The sequence below is a fragment of the Chlamydotis macqueenii genome, chromosome 27, assembly GCF_036417535.1.
Source record: "Chlamydotis macqueenii isolate bChlMac1 chromosome 27, bChlMac1.mat, whole genome shotgun sequence".
Taxonomy (NCBI): Eukaryota; Metazoa; Chordata; class Aves; order Otidiformes; family Otididae; genus Chlamydotis; species Chlamydotis macqueenii.
In genome coordinates, this window is record NC_141582.1 from 5,869,673 (window position 1) to 5,890,765 (window position 21,093).

General features: G+C 49.6%; 1 protein-coding gene across 16 annotated transcripts in view; it reads left to right on the forward strand.

Annotated features, from left to right (window-relative positions):
* The window catches only part of AAK1 (AP2 associated kinase 1), a 79,965-nt gene that overhangs the window by 39,169 nt on the left and 19,703 nt on the right, over positions 1 to 21,093 (forward strand). For 7 of the 16 annotated variants that reach the window (XR_015261220.1, XM_086768013.1, XM_086768024.1 and 4 more), the window contains 7 exons: positions 1,207 to 1,361; positions 1,476 to 1,750; positions 2,586 to 2,798; positions 5,477 to 5,706; positions 6,336 to 6,493; positions 6,880 to 6,996; positions 8,785 to 8,880. Coding sequence is in view for 15 of the 16 variants with exons in the window: in XM_086768013.1 (XP_086624139.1) it covers positions 1,207 to 1,361; positions 1,476 to 1,750; positions 2,586 to 2,798; positions 5,477 to 5,706; positions 6,336 to 6,493; positions 6,880 to 6,996; positions 8,785 to 8,880 (1,244 nt within the window). In the remaining variant the exon portion in view is untranslated. Of the gene's footprint in view, positions 1 to 108; positions 351 to 1,033; positions 1,108 to 1,206; positions 1,362 to 1,475; positions 1,751 to 2,585; positions 2,799 to 5,476; positions 5,707 to 6,335; positions 6,494 to 6,879; positions 6,997 to 8,784; positions 8,881 to 19,054; positions 19,157 to 20,666; positions 20,769 to 21,093 lie in introns of those variants that run through there. The other 9 variants (XM_086768027.1, XM_086768022.1, XM_086768023.1 and 6 more) reach the window with 8 other exon arrangements.

Sequence of the window (21,093 nt, forward strand, 5' to 3'; positions counted from 1 at the left end):
GGGGGAGGTGGGGACTTGGAAGACACTCAGCATGACTCAACAGCAAGGCTTTTTCTTCTGAAGACATCGCTTCACAGCAGCGCTTGAAGTTCACGCACTCAAGTGAATCTACTGTGTCATCCCTCCGGAGAGCAGAGTCAGGAGAGAGACTGCAGCGGGCCTGGAACTGGCCCGGAGAACGCGGGTCCGCTGAGAAACTGCTTCGGGGACCGTTGCTGTTTGGGTTTGACTCTTGACAGATGATAGCCTGATCCAGTAATTACTGTGTAAAATTGCTGTGATTTCTGCAAGAGTCCTATAACTTCTGGGGGGAACACGAAGGCCCAAGCAGGCTCCATCTGAAGAGCCCGGTTAGTGGGGAGAGCGCCGTACTGCTGTGGTTTCGCTCCTCTCCCACTGCTGCTTGCTCTGCGTATGATGCTGTAGTGGAGACCTGGAAATTCTGTTGGACAAAACTTGTACCTTCTCTTACTGCAAAGTAAAGTGGGTGCGGCAGTGGGCACTCCAAACCCGGCAGTGTTCTTCAGACCCTGAAGCAGGGCATCTCTGCTCCTGTCTGCCAGCCCCAGCAAGTTGCTTTGTTTGTTTTTGCACTTGAGTGCGATTCCCCTCACGTTGGTAGAACAGCCTGATATCTAACAAGCACATGTACCACAGAAGGGCAGGGTGGTGTCTGGCTTCTTGGCTCTGCTGCTGTGTGGTTTTGGAGCTCAGTAAATACTGAGCAGACATCAGAAGAGATCCAGTGACCTGGTTCTGGGGTAGAAAGTTAAGGAACTTCTAAAGACAGCAATTTAGACAACTCTGCCCAAAGGTACCAACTGCTCTTAAGCTAATTTATGTCCTTCGTCTGCTCATACAGGTCTAAGTGGGTTTAAAAAATACGTTGTAGCAAATATTTGAATGGGTTGAGTGATTTCGACAAGTTCCAGGTGTCTAACAGGAGACGAAGCCACAATTGACAAAGAAGTAAAAATGTTAGTTTTGGTTTAATTGTTGTGAACGCATCTGTTAAGTTCTACTGTGCTTGCAGCTGTCTGGAGAGAGTCAACGTGTGTGTCTGGATGCTCTCAAATATTTAATCTTTGTCAGTCAGATGCTGCTGAGGTACGGATGAGTTTTCAAACCTTTCCCGTGCGTTGCCTGCACCAGCTATCAGACTAACAAAGGCTGCGCTCTTCCTTTTATTCTTTACCTTGTTTTTAGGCTGACAGATCCCATCCCTACGACAGAAACTTCCATAGCACCCCGCCAGAGACCTAAAGCAGGACAGACTCAGCCCAACCCTGGCATTTTACCCATTCAGCCAGCCCTGACGCCTAGGAAGAGACCCACAGCTCAAGCGGCCGTTCAGCCGCAAGGTGAGACGACGTTCTCTGCGCGGCGCCTTCCTGCCGGCCGCTGTGTGCCGCAGGGTTGTGAGCTGTATTTGATCTAACGGAGCTGTAATTTTTTTTTTATTTGTTTTCTGCCAGTTGCAGGAACTGCTGCCCTGGGCAGCGGTCAGCCTTCGCTCCCTGCAAGCGTGCCCCAGCAAAAAGCAGCACCTCAGCAGGCTCCGGCACAGCCGCAAGCCAAGCAGGCGCCAGCGCCGCAGCAGCCCTCGCAGATGCAGCCCCAGGTCCCTTCTACTCAGCCGCAAGCCACCCCTCAGCACCAGCAGCAGCTTTTCTTGAAGCAGCAGCTTCTGCAGCAGCAGCAGCAACAGGCTGCCTACTACCAGCAGCAGCAGATGATGCAGGCTCAGCAGGTAGGTGTGCACGGCCGCGATTGCTGCCTGCTTCCCGTGCCAGCGGCCTGCAAGGCTGTATCTTTGCGTTTAGGCCAGGTCCTCTGGTTTTTGGGAGGATAGTGCAGTTTTTAGGCACTTTCCAATGCGTCTCCAGTTCTGTAGCAATATTTTTTTTATTATGCAAGGCTGGCTTTTTTAACTGTTGATGTGGAAAGCCAAGAGGTACGTTTGTACCTGACAAAACTAAAATAAGCAGCGCTAGTTAAGATTTGACAGCTCCAAGTATTTCAGGGTCTTGAGGTCAGCGCTCAGCTGATGAGCGGAGGGTACAAATTCTCTTTTGCTCTCTTTGCGGCGCAAGAAGCGTGGCGTGCTTTTTCAGCTGCAAGATTCGGGTCTGTTTGGGTTGTAGGCTGTGGTGATAAGGAGGCCTGCGAACACACGATGTGTTAGACAGGATGTGTCTAGATAAGACTCGTGTGCCGAAGCGAGGTGTTTATAGCAGCGCAGATCTCTGCTAGAGCATGTGTAATGGTGGAAGCAAAGGGCCAGAGAATCTTCCTGTCCTGGGGAAAGGTTTAGAATTGATAGAAAAGGAGAAAGGAGTCTGGAACCACAGGACAGCCTGGGCCGTGGGAGCCCTGTACGGGCGGGTGTGACGCAGAGGTCTCGCGCTGGACCAGAACGCTGTTCTCCAGCACTCCTTTGCGCGTGCTCTCCAAGCCATTGCAGCCTGGTGCTGCTTTACCACTTACAGTGGTTGTAGCCACTCCCAGTGCTGGCTCGGGTTCTCGTGGTGGTACCCCAGTTCCCCGCCGCGCAACAGGCGGCTCAATAACTGCTTGTTGCGCAGTTCCCAGTGATGCAGCAAGGAGCGCCAGCACAGCAGCAGCTGATGCAGAACTATTACCAGCAGCAGCAGCAGCAGCAGATGATGGCCCAGCAGGCAGCAATGCAGCAGAAGGCAGCAGTAGCAGCAGTTCAGCAAAAGCAACAAGCCCCGGCGCCGCCGCAGCCCCAGGCCCAGGCAAGCGCGGCCCAGCCCGCGCAGCCACAGGAGCAAGTGGTAAGAGCCTCACGGGACGGGTAGGGGGATCTGGAGTACGGGGGAGCGCTCTCCTGCAGCGTGCTCTCTGCCAGGAGCACCCCAGCAGAAGTAACTGGCTTTGTGGGCCCACAGAGCCCAGGTCTTAGGTGCTCTAGGGCCTGCTGGCCCCTCGTGCGTTATTACTGAGTCGCAGGTGTCAGCACTGACCTTGCTGCTTCAGAGCCACGTGCGATTGTATGGATTTCTTTTTCCAGCAGGGTCGTTTACTCTGGAGTTGTGCTCTGGGTCCGTAGAAGGATGATGAGTAGAAAGCAAACGAGAAGATAAAAGTAGCTGCCTAATGCACCTTCTCTCTGTCTCTCTCCTGTCACGTTGCCTGAGAAGACATGTGATAAACTCTTCTAAAAATTATTTGTACTTAGCACATCAGGATGGACAACGGAACTACTTCACGTTGCTGCTTGTTTGGAAATCTTCTGTCTCGTGTTCAGGGCTCTGATGCAGAGGAAGGTGCAAGCAACCTTCCTGGTTATTTCTGTCACTGGGATAACTTTTTTCTTTAATAAATACTATGGAAAGGAGAGTTTTCACAGCACCGTATCTAGAAATAAATAGATAAATCATCCACTTTACTGATCATCTGAACGTGCATGTGGGAGGAAGCCGTGCCTTTTGCTTTTGTTCCTGCGCAATCCCATCCGCTCCCGCTTGGTTTTTGAGCGCAGAGGGACGTCCCGAACTCTAGGCGTGTGTTGGAAGGAAGCGCGGGAAGGAAGCTGCCCGTTCTTTTTCTGTGCCAGGTTGCGTGTGTGCAGAGCAAACAGTATCTGATAACAAACCACTTCAGGTGCACAGTGAGTCCAAGCTAAGCGTCAGCTTGTGTTCACTTGTTCGTGAGCTGCCAGTCATTCAGGACCTCGTTAATCCCTTGAGCATGCTTCCTTTGAAGTGACATCAGGAATTAATTTAACTGATGAACTCCAGGAGCCAGGGACCTGAGCCGTGCTGGGAAGCGTGGTTTGGGTTGCGCTCTGATGTGCTTCAGGGCTCTGTCCTGTTCACCTCCTTTGCTTTTCTCTTAATTTTCAGCCCTAAGCTGGTCGGTAGGGTAGGCGACAGGCTTGGAGCTGTTGTGTTCCTGGTCTTGTTACTGTTTTGCGGAGTGACCCGGGGCAAGTCGCTTTGTTGAAGCTGGTGGGAGATTTTCAGTATTTGCGGACCGGTTTTGGATGAGGCCCATTGTTACCCCGTTCAGGAGAAATGCCTGAAACCTAGCACTGAAGTGCAGCTCTGAAGAGCTTTGCTGTGATTCCCTAGCACAAAAACAGTCTTAATTTTATTAAATCAGCTAGATTGAAAATTAGCCTTATCCCCTCAGAAGGCTGATCAGAATGGACACGTCTGGACACTTTTCCACTCCTGCAGCATTCAGGAGGGAAAAAACAGTGGTTGGCTCATTTAAGAATGAGTCGTGGTCTCTGCAGAGCAAGATCTCTGAGCAGATGATACCAAGCCAGGACCCATCAAAACCTTTTCACGTTGCGAGATTTCAGCTTCATAAGCTCTGCGTTCCTTCCTGCGGAGATTTCGGCGCTGCCCTTTTATTTCTCAGCACCAAACGTACCGCTCTGCAGTGACCTATATAGTGAGCTGTAAGGTGGGCGCATGAGAGGCAGTCAGGGCAGCTTGCTTCTCAGCCGCAGTGAATTAGCCTGCCTGAAAGTGCCAGATGAAAAGCAGGACAGCTAACCGCTGGTTTGCCTTGCCCCACTGTACTTAAGCGCCACGCTGGGGACGCCTTTTCTCGTTGCCCCTTTAGGTCTCTCCAAGCCTTTCGAGCCGGTACCCGGGCAGCGGAGCTGACGTGCACGACTGTCTGCTCTTTGCGTCCTGGTTTTCCTGCTTTAAATCCAACCATGATATCTCGTTGACTGACAGACTTTGAAAAATCACAGAATCAAAGAGATGCTGCTGTTTACAAAACGGCGTTTCAAGTATTTCTGGGTTTGTGAGCTTAACACAAGGCTGAGGCAGTGGAAAAAGTAACATCAGTTTGAGAAAACTCCTTGAAGTTCCCGAAGGGTTTGTAGCCGGGCTGTCTTGGCTTACACCTAAACCAAACACACCTGTTCTTCCCCTCCAGATTTTAATGACAAATGTTGCTCTTGTGGTCCTTGCTTTTTTTTTTTTTTTTTTTTTTTCCTTTTGCCTAAAAGAAAGCTAAGAAAGCTTCTTGCACAAGGTTTCTGCAGAAGACCTGTACTTCTTTGGGGATTTGACTCCAATCACACATTATCTGCTAGGAGAAGTACGGCTATTCACCTTGTCCCACTCCGTGTGTCTGTATGACAAGACTCTCGCACACTATGATCTGCTCTCTTTTTTTATCTCTGCCCTGCATCTCAACCTCTTTACCCACAGGCAAGTTTCAGAGACCAGCTAGCCTTTAATAACAAGCGCTAATAGAAGCTTTGCCTCCAGAGCAGCACCACAGAAAGGGGAGAAGGTCTCTGCTTGTGCATTTGTACTAATGCTGAAATAATTCCTCCCTGTTTGGTGGTTTGTTTTTTTTTTTATTTCCCCTCCAGACTACCCCCAGTCCATGACTTGAAGGTCCGATCCTCCAGCGTGTAGCGATTTTTCTGTCGTAGCTGTAGTTCACAAACAGGGACGTACCATTTTCCTTTCTCTCCTAGATGCAGGCACAAATGAGGCAACAGCAGAAACCTCAAACCACACCCCCCACAGCAGTGCAAGGGCAGAAGCTGGGCTCTCTCACCCCTCCATCCTCTCCCAAGACGCAGCGTGCGGGACACAGGAGGATTCTGAGCGACGTGACCCACAGTGCGGTTTTTGGGGTTCCAGCCAGCAAGTCCACCCAGCTCCTGCAGGCGGCTGCTGCTGAAGCCAGTCTCAACAAGTCCAAGTAGGTGGCTGCTCGCTTGGTGTCAAAGGGTGTAGAGGGAGGGGGTAGATAAAGCTCTTCAGAGATTTCATAGGGGAAGCTCTGAGATGAAGGTAGGCACCAAACTCTGAGGTCTAAATGAGTCTTTGCCTTCCCAAGACCACGGTTTAGGGCTTGGCAGAAAGTTGCTGAAAAGCTTCCCCAAGGGCCAAAGTCTGAGTGCTTCCGTGCTCCGCAAAAGCTAAGCAAACAGAGCCTTGCTCTGGATTTCAAAAGCTGGTGTCGTTCCAGCTGTTCCACCAGTTGCCCTGGTGTGTGCTTCACGCTTCCCGCTTAGCGTCAGCGCTTCCCCGGGAGAACTTGCCATAGCTCGCTTTTCCAGTGTCCATGTGAACATTACAGAAAATTGTTTCAAATGGGACGCTCCTGGTGCTTGTTTTAATCCCTGACAGCAGGATGCTCACCCAGTTTGTGAGGAGATGAGGCTAACTGGTCCCAGCTTTCTGGGCATGCGAGGGCAGTAACTCGTGCTGAGTGTTTTAAGTAGGAAGTAATTACAGTGCAGTAGCTTGGACCAGCTCATAGTGCTGGCCAGAGGATTTCTGGTGGGTTGTTAATGACTCTTGTTTGGTTGGGATGATCACGTCCAGATCTGCTTCCACCACGCCCTCGGGTTCCCCAAGGACCTCGCAGCAGAATGTCTATAACCCACCCGACGTCTCCACGTGGAATCCGTTTGATGATGATAACTTCTCCAAACTCACAGCTGAGGAGCTGCTGAACAAGGACTTTGCGAAGCTGGGTGACGGTAGGTTCCTGGAGATGGTTTAATATCAGCCTGCTCTCAAAACGGAAGGTGGCATGGAACGTTGATGGTTTTGGTCAGGTGCTGCTGGGGTGCTTCTGTATTATCGTGGTCCTCTCTGCCTGTAAAAGCTAAATCCTCCCCGTTTCCCTTCTCAGTCCCTGTCCTCTTTGGGCAATTGCAATTAAATGGGCATGATCCTCAAAGGTACTAACTGTGGCCTTGATCTATTGGCTGTAGAAGCTGCAGTTTAAGCTCTGCTTTATCTGCAAGTTATGACTTGCAGGAAGGGGCTTTAGTCACATACTGAAATAGTGTCCTAAAAATCTAGGGAAGTAAGCAACCTTCAGAATGGAAATTTTCTCCTAAATCTGCGTCTGATGTTTCAGGGAAAGCTCCAGAAAAGATGGGCAGTTCCACAGAGAACTTGATCCCGGGTTTCCAGCCGGCTTCGTCTGCAGCCCAGGCAGATGCCTTTGGTGGCTCTTCCTTCACTGCTGCGTCAGGTGAGTTTGCGAGTGTGTCCTACACGCCAATGCCCTGGACAGCACTGCAGAAAAATGGCAACTCTTTGTCGTAGCCTCTTTAAAAGGAAGGTAGAACATATAAATTGAGCTGGGTCTTGGTACTGAGAACTGTGGGAGAGGGTTGGCCCTTCAGTAAAGAAGAGAGGGTAGGAACAGCACAGGTACGTGTCCCAGTTGGGCAGCAGAGACAGGAGGCACTGTCTGTAGGCAGAGGTGAGGCTTCTGCTGAGGGAAGAAACTGTGAGCCCTTTAACTTCACCAGAAAGCTTCGTAACACGTTGAAGTTCCATGCAGCTCATAATTAGAAGTAAAATAAGTAGTGCGCAGTGAGGGAATTGGACTTGAAGCCGTTGGTCAGACATGCCGGAGGATATTCCTCCCCTGCAGTTGTTAGGCTGTGCGGTGGAGAGGAGCGGGGATAATAACGTCTCTGCCGCAGAATGAGAACAGCAGAGACGGGAGAGAGCCGGGAAAATCCTTGGAGGAGACCACAGTTAGGAGACTGACTGACATGTTAAAGGGTGAGGGCAAGAAGCTTTGCACTGGCTGTGCTGTCTGGGTCCAGGGGCCGGGAGTCCTTGGGTGGTGCAGGGAGGCTTTTGGAGAGGCCTCTGCACACGTGACCTTGTCTGGTGTCACCTTTGGTGCTTGGGTACCAAGGTTTTGCCATGAGCGGCCCCTTCTATGCTGAAAAATCCTGGTGAGTGCTGCCGCTTGTTTCGAGTTGTTCAGCATCAGTTCTCAATGAACGCAGCACAGACCTGCCAAGCACGGTGTTGGAAAACTGCTCCCAGGAGCCCTAAACGCGAGTAATCCTCTCCCAGTCTTACGCAGCCGTTGTTACTGGTGACAGAGGCAACCGTTTGATGCTTCCCCGCTGAAGCGCACCAACCCTTGGTGAGCGGAGTCCTGGGAAGAGACTGAAGAATCCTTTGTGGGGCAAGAAGCGACAAATCCATTTACGCCTCTTTCTATTTATAAAAAGAGATTTAGAGGAGCTTATACCTGAGCTTGGTATCGCTGGCTCTTACCTGAGAATTAAGGAGTTGAAGCCCGTGACGCAGGAGTGCTCTGGGGGGTTGCTTTCGGGGTTGGTCCAGCTGTTCAGCGCCCCGTGAACAGTTTGTGGTGTTCCAGCAGGCTCCGGGGAGCGGTGTTGAACAGCAGCAGCTCCAGGTTCAGCTGTCGTGTACCTTCCGCAAAGCCCGAGAAGCACCTGCGTGTTCTGGGCTTTCTGGGCGGGGTAGCATGTTCAAGTCTTCCAGCGGTTGGCTTTAGAATGTGCCCCTTGACTCTCCTGTCCTGCAGTTTGGCACAGGGAAGGTGTCCTGGAAATTCTCTGGGTGCTGGCCCTGGGCTGAGCACTTCCAGCCCTTTTCTTATTCTTTGCCCGTAGACAGCAGCCTGCCTGCGAGATGCTGTATGTTTTATTTCAGCCCAGCGTGGGGGCTGGCCTTGGTGTGTCCTTTGTGAAGGCGTTTCACCTCTTGTACCGCTGGAAAACAAAATAATCGCGCTTCCCTTGCAAGGAATGTTTTGAGATCTGTGGGTTAAGTTGTGTTGGAGAGCTACAGGGTAATAGTAGGTTTGGGTTTTTTTTCTTATTTCTTTCCACTAGCAACATGCGCTTGTTCTGAGTGTTCGCGTGTGTTCTGCTCAGGCCCTGGCTGTGTCGTACTGAGTGTGCCTGTGCTGAGATTTTGCTCAATGCTTTCTGCTGTTCTCTCTTCTCTGTTTCACTCTGCCTTTTCTCTTCCTGGTTACCAGCTGAAAAAACGAAAGACATTCTGAGCCTGGACACTAGCCCTCCTCTTCTGACTGTGCCTGATCCTTTCATTCCTCTCCCGTTGTCCGACACGCCAGGTAACCAGGGCTGTGTTTATGGTGGGGGGCAGGTTCTTGTTGTTTGTGTTGTTCTCTGAATCTTCCAGCTCTGTCTCCAGGCACACCCGAGGTCCTGGGCCTCAGGCAGGGTGCTGGGCACTGGCGAGCTCCGCTGAACTCGGCGGCAGTAAGGACACGTCGCGCTTTCTGGCACCGAGTATCCGTGTGGTGCTGGGAGCGGTGCTGAGCCCAAGAGCTTTCCTGGCAGGCCCTAGGGTGTCATATTGTTCTAACGGCAACGATGTTGGTGTCTTTGGAGCTTCGGAGTTCAAAGCCAAAAATAATCACCAGGTGATAATTCCCTGTTCTGACCTAAGCCATTTATAATTGGTCCCCAGCTCTGAAACTGTAGTTTTTATTATTGTTAATCTTTCTTTCCCGTAAGAGTCCGTGTTTCTTTGGCTTCCAAGGTCTATTGCAAATGCGTGCTTCGTGTGAAGCACAAGCTAACGTGTAACCTTTTCTGGTTTGGCAGAATTTTCTAGTGCAGTTGGTGTCTATTTCCATTTACTTTGCAGTGCTGCTTAAAAGTCTTTCCTGTGTGCACATTTCTGACTAGAGCAGCCGACACTTTTTAGCGCAAGATTATATAACCGCTTAGGAGCTTATTTGCGAATCAGTGGGATTTGGAATATGGGAATGTTTTTTATCTTGGAGTTCCTCTAAGCCTGCTGGTGAATGTGTCAGCCAGCCCCAGAGAGCGAGGGCTTGTCACAGCTCCCGCCCCTGTTACAGCTCAAGCTGTGGATGGCTGGTGGTCTGACAGCAGAGGACCCAAGCTTCAAAATGCTGTGCTTGTAAAGGTGGCCTCTCTCCATGGAAAGTTAAGCAACTGGGGGGGAGGAACTTGCTTCTTTCTGGTTGATGCTCAAAGAGCGCGAGAAGTGTGTTCAAAGGGGATTTTACTCATAAATGCTGCGGTTCGAGGAACAAAGTAGAGCTTAGAGGTTTTCTCCCCTTTGGTGAGCGCTTGCCAGGAGCTGACCTGCCTGGCTGTAACTTGAAAAGAACCGACAGACGGCAGATGCCTGCATGCTTTTCTTTCCCACTCCCCCTAAATGCTATTGGAAGTGTTGGTTTTCCTGTCAGCCCAGACTACCATTTAATTCTCTGCCAGCGTGCTCAATGCACAGACTTGCACACAAAACGATTGTTCTCCTTTTACCTACTGCATTTTGATGTAGCGTAACTGTAAGAAGCAGCAGTCGCAGCCTTAGCTGTGGGAACTCTTTTCTTTTTAATTTTTTTTTAACAAAATTTGAGGCTAGGAGCTCGTGAATATTTTGAAGGACCAGAGCCACAGATTTATTCTTAGCCTTGAAAACCGAGCAGGATTGTCTATGCTTGTAAATTCAACAGAAAAGATAAAAATCGTGGATTTGGACTCGGGTTTTCAATCTGTGCATCTGTTGTGCAGGACAGTGTCAGATTTGTTTTTCTGTGTCCGCGTTGCATCCCCACTGCAAGCAGAGAGGTCTTGGACGTGAGGGCCGTGCTGACTTGCAGGTGAAAGGCATTCTTTCAGGCGTGCCGCTTGGGTCCGTAGAGCTGGGGTCGACTTCAGGCTCTTCGTATGTCAGCACATCCGGCCGCACGTATCCACGCTGCCGTCGTTTTGTGCAGGGGGAGCTGAGTTTCTTTGATTGCTAAATATTTGCTTTCTGTTTGGAATATTTTTATTTCTGAAAAAACCTTGGGAGTGAATCTCATTGCTTTGAAAACATTTGATGTCTGTCTTTTTATAGACTAGGAGCACGCGTAGCTCTTTCAGAAGTCGAAGTGTGAGCCTTTACCCCCTGCTTACAAGAGCGACGTTGTGCAGGAAGGCTTTCAGAGCAGGCATAAGCGAGGCTTTGATTTGGCGTTTCCCCTGTTTGTCGTGCAGAGCCAGTTTGTTGGCTCTCTGCACTCTGAACCTGCGGCAGCTGAGAGTCTGGCTGGGAGCTCAGCTTCTTTTTTTTTTTTTTTTTTTTTTTGCTTAAGCTGCAACCTTGCTCGCTGTGCTGGCACCCGAGAGTGCGGGTGACATGGCTTGAATGCCGGCCAGAGACCTCCTTGGGCTCTGGATGCTCAGGAGGACAGATGAGCTTTCCTATCACAGATTCCCAAGAAACAAGTAAATGATGCTTAACACATGACAAACTGCCATACAGCCAAAACGTGCTCAAATGGAGGGTGGAGCTGGCGTGGAGCTACAGCCGGCAGGCGAGGCTTTAAGTACGAGAGTCTAGCGAGATCTGTGTGGTCAGTTAAACGTGTACGGCAAAGACAACCCTTGGTTCTAGAAGACCGTCCTGCGTGTGTGGATCACGGCACCGGAGATGTGTCGCATCGTAGAGGAGGTTGTTTGTCGATTGTTGTGGGTGACAAGCTTCTCGGCAAGTGCTTCTAGAGAAGAGGTGACGTAGCGCCCTACAGAAGGCAGAAATGCCAGCTCTGGACAATCATCAAGTGGAGGTAGAATGGTTTTCGGTATGTTCCTCCTTCTCCAATGCGTCGTGGCTGCAATTCTTAATGGAGTTGTAACCAGTAAGAGGAGCTGGCGAGAGAGATGTAAAAATATGGCAAAACATCTGTTAAAATAAGGGAGAATTAAATATTCATGCTGAAAACATTTTTCCATGTGCGTGTGTAGGAAAGTGAGCCAAGTTCTTCTTAATAAGCTTATTGCAGGCTTCAGTGCTGATGAATCGTGACGGCGTGTTTGATCAGAATGGGAGCGTTCCCGCTGCGTGTGGCTACTTAATGTCTACTGGGGTGAATTCAGCTCGTATGAGCATGGGAGGCTACGTGTTGTACAGGATGTTCTGGAGACCTGAAATTAAACTGATTTGGGAAGCTTCAAGGCAGATCTTCCCCTTTGTTGTTGAGGCTTTGCTCCGTGAGTAGTCCCAAGTCTGGGGTTTTCACGCCTGTTCTGTATAATGGGTTAAGTTTCTTTTGACCTCACTTCTGTTGGCGTGAACGGACTTCGGACTCAACTCTGACAACCTGCTTTGCAGAAGTATGTCATGAGAGGTTTGACCCAGAGCGTGTGAACGCGTCTGCTCTAGCCCGTGACCCTCATTAACTGCTGAAATGGAAATGTTTGCTGTCTCGTCGTAGTTACCTGCACTCTTCAATCAGGAAGAGCCATCTTGGTGTCAGGAAAGATCTTAGATATATCCTCTTGACTCCAGAAACATCTGCTCAGATAAACAAGTGTTTGAATAAGCGAAGAGCGGACCCAGTGAAATGCCCTCTGAGATACTGCCAAAAATACTCCTTCCCAGTTTGAGGGCTGGTTGGTTTGGGGTGGAGGGCAGTGTCTCCTCTTTGCTCTAGTTCCAGGTAAATATTCTTCTGTCCTATCGGCAATCCTGGCTGCTTCTCTCCTCTCTGCAGAAGAGGAGAGAGCTGAGGTGGTGTGTGTGGGCCCTTGGCAGCACAGTGGGCAAGGAGAAGCTGTTGAGCAGCAGCGCTGAGGTGTAAGAGCTGAGGAAGAGAAGCTCTGCTCCTCCCTGTGACTGGACGGAGGACAGACTCCCCCGCGCTGCGGATTGCGCCGCGCCGATTCCTGTGTGTGCAGGGTGGTGGGAGCGTTGGCCTCCCTGCGTCGGCACTGACTGCCATGCTGTCTTTGCGCCGTGAGTCAATCTGTTTTTACCCCCTTTCAAAGCGGAATGGATCATTCTTGGAGAATTTACACAACCTGCAGTAACTCGGCATCCGGGCTGCAGCTGAGACACAAACGTGTCTTTAGTGCAGTTGTTTGTTTGAGGAACAGCAGCGCCAAGCGGCCTCTGTGATGTTGTTTTGGCCGTAGCAGAAAGTGAGATGAGAGAAATTCCGTGTCCTACGCAGCAAAGTCAACACGCGGGCATCACTGGGGGAGGAAACGGGCCAGGACAGCACGCCTGTGCCATCTGGGCACGCGCTGGATTCTCATTCTTGATGAAAAGGCGAACAGCGTTGCTTATTAAAGAGTCATTATCGTTTTGGCGTTCTCGGAGGCTTTTAAATGGCACTTTAAGAAGGATTTTTGCCTTTTTGTTTCCTTCAAATACTCACGGAGTTGTGTGTTTTTGTTAGCCTGAGAGGATGCTTATCAGGGCTAAGGAAGTAGATATCTTGCAGTGCAATTTCAAAACAAAATTCGTCCACGCCCTTGGCCTGTTCCTGGAGCTAGCTCTCAGAAATGTGTGGCCTGGATAACCGTTCCTGCTCCAAACATAATTGGCTTCAAAACCAATTTTTAAAGCAAAAACTTTAAAGTAAAACTGGATTTTTCTCACTGTGTTCTAACGCGTGGCCGTCAGGAACTGAGTTTCCAGGCTTTCTCCGCAGGGTGCGAAAGCAGCGTTGCAGCGTGGAGGTGAGTTTCAGGAGAACTGGTAGTGGGGAAAAAAATCACGAAGAGTTGAGAAGAGATTGCTGAAGCTGGCGGTTCCTAGCACCGGGGAACACGAGCTGGGACTCCAACCCCCGACATCCTTGTCAAAACACACCAGTTCAGCGGCTGGGGCAGGGCTGCTGTCACTAATGTCAGAGGGCGCTCTTATTTTGTGGCCCAAAATGCTTGATGAAATGTTTTTAAGCAGCATCACAGCGCCATAAAATCTGAGGCGGTAGCTGTACGCCCACCTGTGTCCGGGTGTTTGTAAGAGCTGGAAGAGGAGAGCTGTGTTTGTCCTAAGACCCGGTGTTTGTACCGAGATGAGGCGTTGGGATGAAGTGATTGCAGATGTGCACAAACACATATTGATGGGTGCTAAATTTTGAGTTCACATCTTCAGTTGGGAAAATGCAGAAGTAACTCAATGAATTAATTGCCGTTTCATTAACGGAGAGGGTAATATGGTGCTTGGGTGACTTGGGGCAGCAAAGCCAGTGGAGCACTGGAGTCCCAGCTAAATGAGCTGGGACAGAATCTGGGGTTTCTGTCTGTGTTTGGAGTTTGTTCTCAAGCAGTGTTATTTGACAAACATTTGAGATCTTGAAAGTTAAACTAAAATAATTTGATTTCCATCTGTTAGGGAGCCGCTGTTGAATGTCCCGCTCCTCTCTGTGGCGGTTATGGAGACATGTGCACGTGTATTTAAAGCATGCCGATCACCATATTTTTTTTTTTCTCTTTCTATTTGTGCTGCATAAGAAACAATTCCGCTTGACAAACTCCGTTAGGAAAACTTGTCCAGTGCCTTCCCTTCATTAGTCCAAGTCCCTGCTGAATAATGTGCAGGGCTTCCTTTGATCTTTAGCGCTTGATTAATCGATAGGCAGACGTCTCCCCGAGTGACTAACCCACACCTGCTGTGGCGACGTGCCCGCCCCCTCGCAGCACCCTTGGCTTGCAGGATTTTTACAACCTTGTCTTTCTTTCTCAGTTGACATCCGAAGAAAAGAACTCTGCTGTGTGCTCTGTTGAATTGTCTTTCTTTTTACTCCTCCTGCGCAGTACACGAGTGAGTAACGGTCCTGCTGTGTGCGGTGCCTGGCTGGTGGCTCCTTTGGCTTGGAGATGCTGCATCCTGATGTTCAGTGTGTTAGCAGCCTGTGACAGATTTTTGCCCTCCGCTCCCTTTTTAACTTGCAAGTGTCTTGGGAATCTTTATTCTTTCTAATACCCTGCTCTAACTAGGAACCCGTTTGCCTCCCTTGTCTTTCAATTTATATTTTTTTTCCTAACTCTAGCCCTTCCTAAAACGCTTCCTGCGTACACTTTGCCACGTACCGGGTGTATCGCCCAGTATAAACGCAGCATGCCAGCTTCCAGCCTTTGGCAGTGGTGGTGTTGCAGGTGCAAAGTCTGTGCAAGTCGACTAACTGTAAATCTCAAAAATCAGATTTGTGCATGTCTTAGAAAAGAAGAGATCTGCAGGCAAAGGTCAAAATTTTCTCTCCAAAGCTGTGCTTCTCAGCCTACGCACAGGAAGTGATTTGGTTTTCCAGCCTCTGAAGCTACGAACGTCTGCCGTTTGGGATCCCTCTGGGCTGTTAGATGTAGGCTCTTGCTTTGCTTTTTCTGCAAGGTATTTTGCTTACTCTGGCTGTGATAGGAAGCAATTGGAAATTTCTTACCGTGAGGAGCTGGGAGCTTTAGGAAGAAAGTGAAGAAAGGAAGAAAGTGAAACAAGGCTGCAGTATACGGCTGGGCTTTAGCTCTGGAAAGGGTTGGCAGGGCACTTTTTTAATCCCCCGGCGTGCTTTTAAGCTTAGACACCTTCTTAAGACTTGCTAATGAATCTTGCCTACTCAGCCCGCGTCCTTACTAGCTGGTGCAAAGCCGTAGCAAACTGGCCGTGCCATCTTGTCGGGACTGGAATCGGCCAAAGTAGAAAACCCCACAGAAAAAGAAACACTGATGGACCAATCCTGAACCTGGTTTGAGCTTAATTTCCCTGTGACCTGGAAAACATCTGGCAGGTTTGTGGTAGGCTGGCTGGGGAAGGGGATGCCTCCAAGAGGCAGCCTCATGTGTGAGCAGTTATTGATTAAAGCACGTGTTTTCCAGCTGGGGTTTGATAAATCCCTCCCTCCAGGAGCTGCATGATACAGAATGCTGTTGTGTTAGCTTCCATTTTCTTGACCTTGTTTATTCTTGGCCTTGTTTATATGTCTGCATATGAATAATCGGGATATGTCTATGGGGCTTGAGGCAGAAGGAGTTCTGATCCTATAAAATCCCGGATTAACTGCATGGTGATTGAAACAGGATGCGTTTTGTCCCGTCGCGCTGCAGTCTGAGCTCTGTACATGCACCAGATCGGTTGCAATGGGCTCCGAAGCCGCGGCATAGAAGTAGTTTCTATTTGTTTTTTCTCTTGTTGCATTGCTGGTTGCTGCGTAACTGATCTTCTTTGCCATCACAGCCACTTCCAAAAGGCAGCTTGGGACCGTGTGCCCGCGTGCCTGGGGACTCACAAGGAGCTGGGACTGTAGTGGCAAAACATCTCCTGTTTTTTCTACAGCAGATGGTCTTTGCGAAGGGAGCGGCAGGTGGGGGAGGGTGTTCTAGAGAAGGCCGTACCCGAGGCCGTACCCTTCATCTCTTTCTGCAAATGGCAGCTACGTGCTGTTTGCTTTGCTGACGGAGTCTGTTCTGCAATTATTGATCACTTCATGCATACGTGACTCGCAACCGTTGTGCTTGTACGGATAACGGAAACGGGCTGGTTATCCCAGGTGTTCCTCTTCTTACACTGGTGTATTTCATACTCGTACAAAACGCATGGCGTTGCTGGCCTCTCACCGGCTCAGCCATGGCTTCACTTGCAGCTGAAGCAGCTTTTCTCTGGGAAATTAAAATTCTGCTAGAGAATCCCCCTGGTAGCAGGACCCAAAACGCAGTTCAGTGTCACGGGAAAGACTGGGTTTTCTTTCTAGGTCTGCAGAGAGTTGAAGTGCGGCTGCCTGACGTTCACGGGCAGGGCGACAGTCTAGCATGCAGGAGGTACGCTGCTGGAGCTCCTGCTCCTGCTCTGAGCACGGGAGCTGTGGTGAGGCAGAGGCGTAGGAGCTGGCTTTGCTTGCTGCTGCAGGTAGTGCTCTTGGGCTTGTGTGTGACGTGGATTCGGAAAAACTTCATTTAGCGCACGTGTGGGTTTTTTAAGAAGCGTGTTGTGCTCAAGAGACCAAACCTGACTCTTGTACAGAAGGTGTTCCTGCCAGCTAATGCAGAACCATGGATTTCGCTGGGCCTTTGCTGACTTCTCCCTTGCTCCTAGCTGAATGTGTTTCCCACCACTTACAGCAGCTGCCGTTCCTTCGTCTCGGTCCTGCAGGTTAGCACGAGGTGCAACACGAGACAGAAACCAGGGAAATGAACGGCTAGGCCTCAAAATAGACCGAGGCACCTAAGGTTTTGTTACTTTTGGGATCTCCTTTCCGTTCATCCTGACACCTACTTGTTTTGTTGAACTTCTCAGCTTCACTGGAGAGGAATAAAGTTCCTTTTAGTCACGCCCTAAGAAATGCGGTGGCTGCCTGTAACAGATCGGCGCCAGCAGTGAAGGAAACAAGAAAGGAGATCTCGTGAGACGAGTAACAAAATAAGACAAAGAACCACTGACGGTCTAAAGCTTTGCATAAAACCAGTTGAGCCCAGAGGGCAGGAGGGAGAACTAACACAGAGGGAGGAGAACACTGTTTATTCTCATAATTTCTATGTGTTTAAAAAGTGTGGCTGAGCTCCATAGGCAGCTTTCTAGTCCCTGACCAAGAGGTGGTTCCACTGTGTTCAACAGAAAATCTGCACTGATGAAAAAGGACAAAACTGGAAAGGTAAGCTTGAAGGAGGGAGACTTCGAGGAGCAAGAAACGGGATCGTACCAGGAGTGATTACTGTGTGTGTGGGTGTGAAGACAGAGGTTGGTGGCAGTGCCTTGAGAAGAGCTGGGCGTTGTCAGCTCCTTCTGTGGGAGGAGTGGCTTGGGCCTCCAGTCTGAAGCTGCCCAACCCTGACACAATCCATAGTTTCTCCCGCGGTTGTGTCCTGTGCCTTGCTGTCTGGATTTACTGATTCAGAATGCCGATAATCAGCAGGGTGGATATCTGTTATCGCAACGCTTCCCTTCCGGGAAAAGAAACCGAGCATGTTCCCTGTCACCTTGTTTCCGAGTCCCTTTCCCGTGTTTGTGCTATGTTTTCCCAACACGCTGTAATCACTCCCGTCCTTGGAGACCCCTTTGATGGCATCAGCCCCTCTTTTTGTTGCCAAGCCCCTCTGCCCTCCTCGCTGTTCACCCAAGGAACAGCCCCTCTGTCCTGCCCAGGAGCCGAGGGCGATACCTCTGCAGTTGCGGTGCGCTGTCGTTGGCAAACCTGACGTTTAAAACTGGGTGTTCCTCATAGAGGTGGGAAGGTTTCAAGTACCTGCAAGGCTGCTCTTCCCGTTGGGTTTTTCCTTTCCATTGACCTTCTTCAGGCCTTTAACGGCGCAACAGCTGCCCCTTGGGTCGCTTCTTAGGTTTCCCTCCGCTCTGGGTGGCTTGAGTGTGTCGGCTTGTTAAGTTTTTCACAGGGAGAGGAATTTGTCCTGCTTTGAACAGTAGTTCCAAAGCTGCTGGGCTGTTTTATTATTTATGTAGGGCAATAAAAAAGATAGATATCATTACCATGTACGTAACAGTGCAACTTCAGCTTTTCTTTGGCTTTCTCAGCGTGGTAAGTGTTTCATACAGCAGTGTTCCGGAGCCTGTGCTTTGTGCAGTTTGAGCAGGTTTGCTTTGGATAATAAATAATAACACCAGCCTTGAACTCAAAGCATAAAATACAAATGTAAAAATTCTGTAAAAGTGTAGCTGTGGCAGGGCCTCGCTCATTCTAATGTTAGATTACAAACGCAGTTGTTTCAAAAGTTGGAATGGGCAGATTTGTGCGTGTGGGGCAAATTTTATCAGCGCTGTTCTGCTGAAGGTGACTACTTCTAGCAAATCCTGAAGATGTTCTTTATCTCCTTGTTCTGTGCAGAAACCCTGGTGAAAGCAAAATAATTAAGCTCATTATTGAAAACCTGGTTGGTATGATTGTAAAATCACTCATCCACCAGATTAATAATTGAGATTAACTTTTTGCTCAGGCTGTCTGACTTTCTTTGTGTGAAGGATAATGGGAGCCACAGGAGCTGTCCTGCTGAGAGTGATGTGTCTGAGAAACCTGATAGCTGCAATAATTAATTGGTAACTAGATGGCTGTTTAACCCAAGGGCAAGTTCTGATGTCTGGCCCGGTAGTGTCTCCGTGTTTTCTGGTTTTGCTAAGCTCCCGAAGGCTGTGGGTATTCCATTCTTGAGCACATTAACAGGTGGTGTATACCTGGCTCTAGCGCCTTGGGCTTCTGATCACGTCTTCTCGTTATACAAACGCTAACAAAGACGTCCCAGCACAGGAAGGTGAGAAGGGAAAAACTGCAAGTTGGGTTTTCTTTTCTTTTTTTTTAAATTTGATTTTCAGTGGGTCATGTTAAGCTTTGGGTAGGAGTGAATGGCTGTGCTCTAATCTCTCTAAGGGGTTGTGTAACTTACACCCAGAATCGTGCAGATGCTCTTCTGAGCCTGACACGCTGGACTATGAGCCACTGAATTGAGCACTGATTAATGTTGTCTTGTCTTTTTTTTTTTTCTTGCTTTTTTTTTTTTCTCTGCCTACCTTCTTCCTTTTCCTGCTTAACCCAGAAAAACTGATTGAGGGACTCAAATCTCCTGAGACTGCGCTTCTGCTCCCTGATATCCTGCCTCTCGCTGACCCCTTCGGTAGCACGTCAGACGCTGTGAATGGTAAAAATAAACGCAGGGCGCCTCCTCCCCTCTGCCTGACATGGCATGTCTTGTCCCGCATGCAAACTCTCAAAGCACTCGCTGATGCTGGTGTCACAATGTGACAGGGAGTTATGGAATTTGCTGAGGCACATCTGCCTCCTCCCCGTGAGACTAGCATCTGAACAGCGAAGATTTGGTATTTGCGTTTAAAATCTAGGCTTACTGATTTGGCACCGTAACATGGCGTGGTTGTGCGCTGGGTGTTCTTCTGGTCTTAGTAGAAGAGAGTTAATTGAGTTAATTGACTCCATTTCTGCTAAAGGCTTCACGTGTAACCACGGCCCAGGCACTGAGCCCGTCTGTCTCTCCGTTGACCCTCGGCGGGAGGAGGAGGACAGCATTGCTTCTGACCTGGGGCACACGTTGAGAATAACCGTGCCGGATTGCAATGAGCCCAGATGCAAGAGGCTCTAGGCTGATTTCAGCGTGTTGCAAAATCCTATTTTGATCTACTTGCCAGATGTACTAAAGACTGATAATTGCAGGCTGCAGTTAGCTGCCAGCAACCCTCGTGGTGTTGGGTCACCTTTGTGGTGCTGAGTCACCTTAACAGTACGGCTTTCTCTTCCTCTTGCAACTTCTGGCAGTTCGCTGAGTGCTCCTAGGTCACGACTCTGCAGACCAGACACACGCACTGCTGTGCAAACAGAAACATTCGTTACTCTCCCTTAGGCTGACCAGCTGGCCCATTTTTTGGTCCTAGCATCTGAGTGCATCCTTGTTCTTTAATTTAACTTCTTGGTCACTAGGGTGATGTTGGTCCTTGAGGAGGAGACCCCAATAGGCATGGTGTGGCTGTGACAGTTATCTCCCGTGTCCCTCCCCCTTCCTTTATGGTTTCTATAAAAACCATACTTTCCATACAGCCTTTAGCCACCTCCTTTAGTATCAGCATTAGACGATCCTGAGGGCTGCTGCCCTCAATAAGACATTGAGTTCCAAAACTTAATCACCTCTTTGCTCTACCGGGCACTCAAAAGGAAAAAAAATATCCCACAGCTTGGCTTTTTACAAGCTTAACTGGGAATGTGCTAAGGGCTCCACAGCAGGTATTTAATGGTCCACCCCTCCTAACGCGAGGGGACTCGTTAAAGGTCAGAGTTTTCCATTTGCTGGGAAAGGACCTTGCAGAACCTTGTTGTGATTAACCCAGCCCTGGGCCTTCTGCGCAGCTGAGGGCAGGCGTTATTAACCTCCCGTTCCACCCTCTGGGCATTTCAAATGGGGCTTACACAAATAAAAATAGGTAAATAAACCACAGAAAAACTCAAACCCTACAAACAGCAGTGTGTCACAATCTGCCTTCGTGATTCAATTAACCTTGGTTTAGCTTCAGACTTGTTGCTGCCCCGTGTTAAAGGCTCACTAAAGGATTCAGGCAGCCACCGCCATAGTTCCTACTCGTGCTGTGTCGTGCAAACTAACCTCTGGCTTCTTCTCTGCTCTTGTGTGCTGCGCGTTTGGAAAGGAAAACCTGACGTAGCCGTCGAGAGTCTCATACCGGGCCTGGAGGCTCCGTTGCCCCAACGCCTTGTGTCGCAGGCTGAGTCGGTTGCCTCCAACAGAACAGGTTGGTGAGGCAGGAGGGCGCTGGGGGGCGGGGGTGCGTCGTGCCGGTGTGGGCTGTGTAAATCGGAAAGTGCTGTCTGCCGGAACGTAGGCATCTGTTCCCTCACCGCTTTCCCACTGGTGTAAACTGGCCTTGCTTGTGTGTCTTGTGAGTGGATTCCGCGTGGTTCCTTGAAGGTCAATGTTCCTTGTCTCCTTGTGAAGAACGGTACAGTGTTCCTTCAGCCCGCCGTCACAGAGCTGTAGGTGCCAGAGTGTTGCTCCAGTGAAGTGCTTTTGAAACCTGGAGCAGTCACTGATTTTTGTATGTTTGTTTGTTTCTTTAT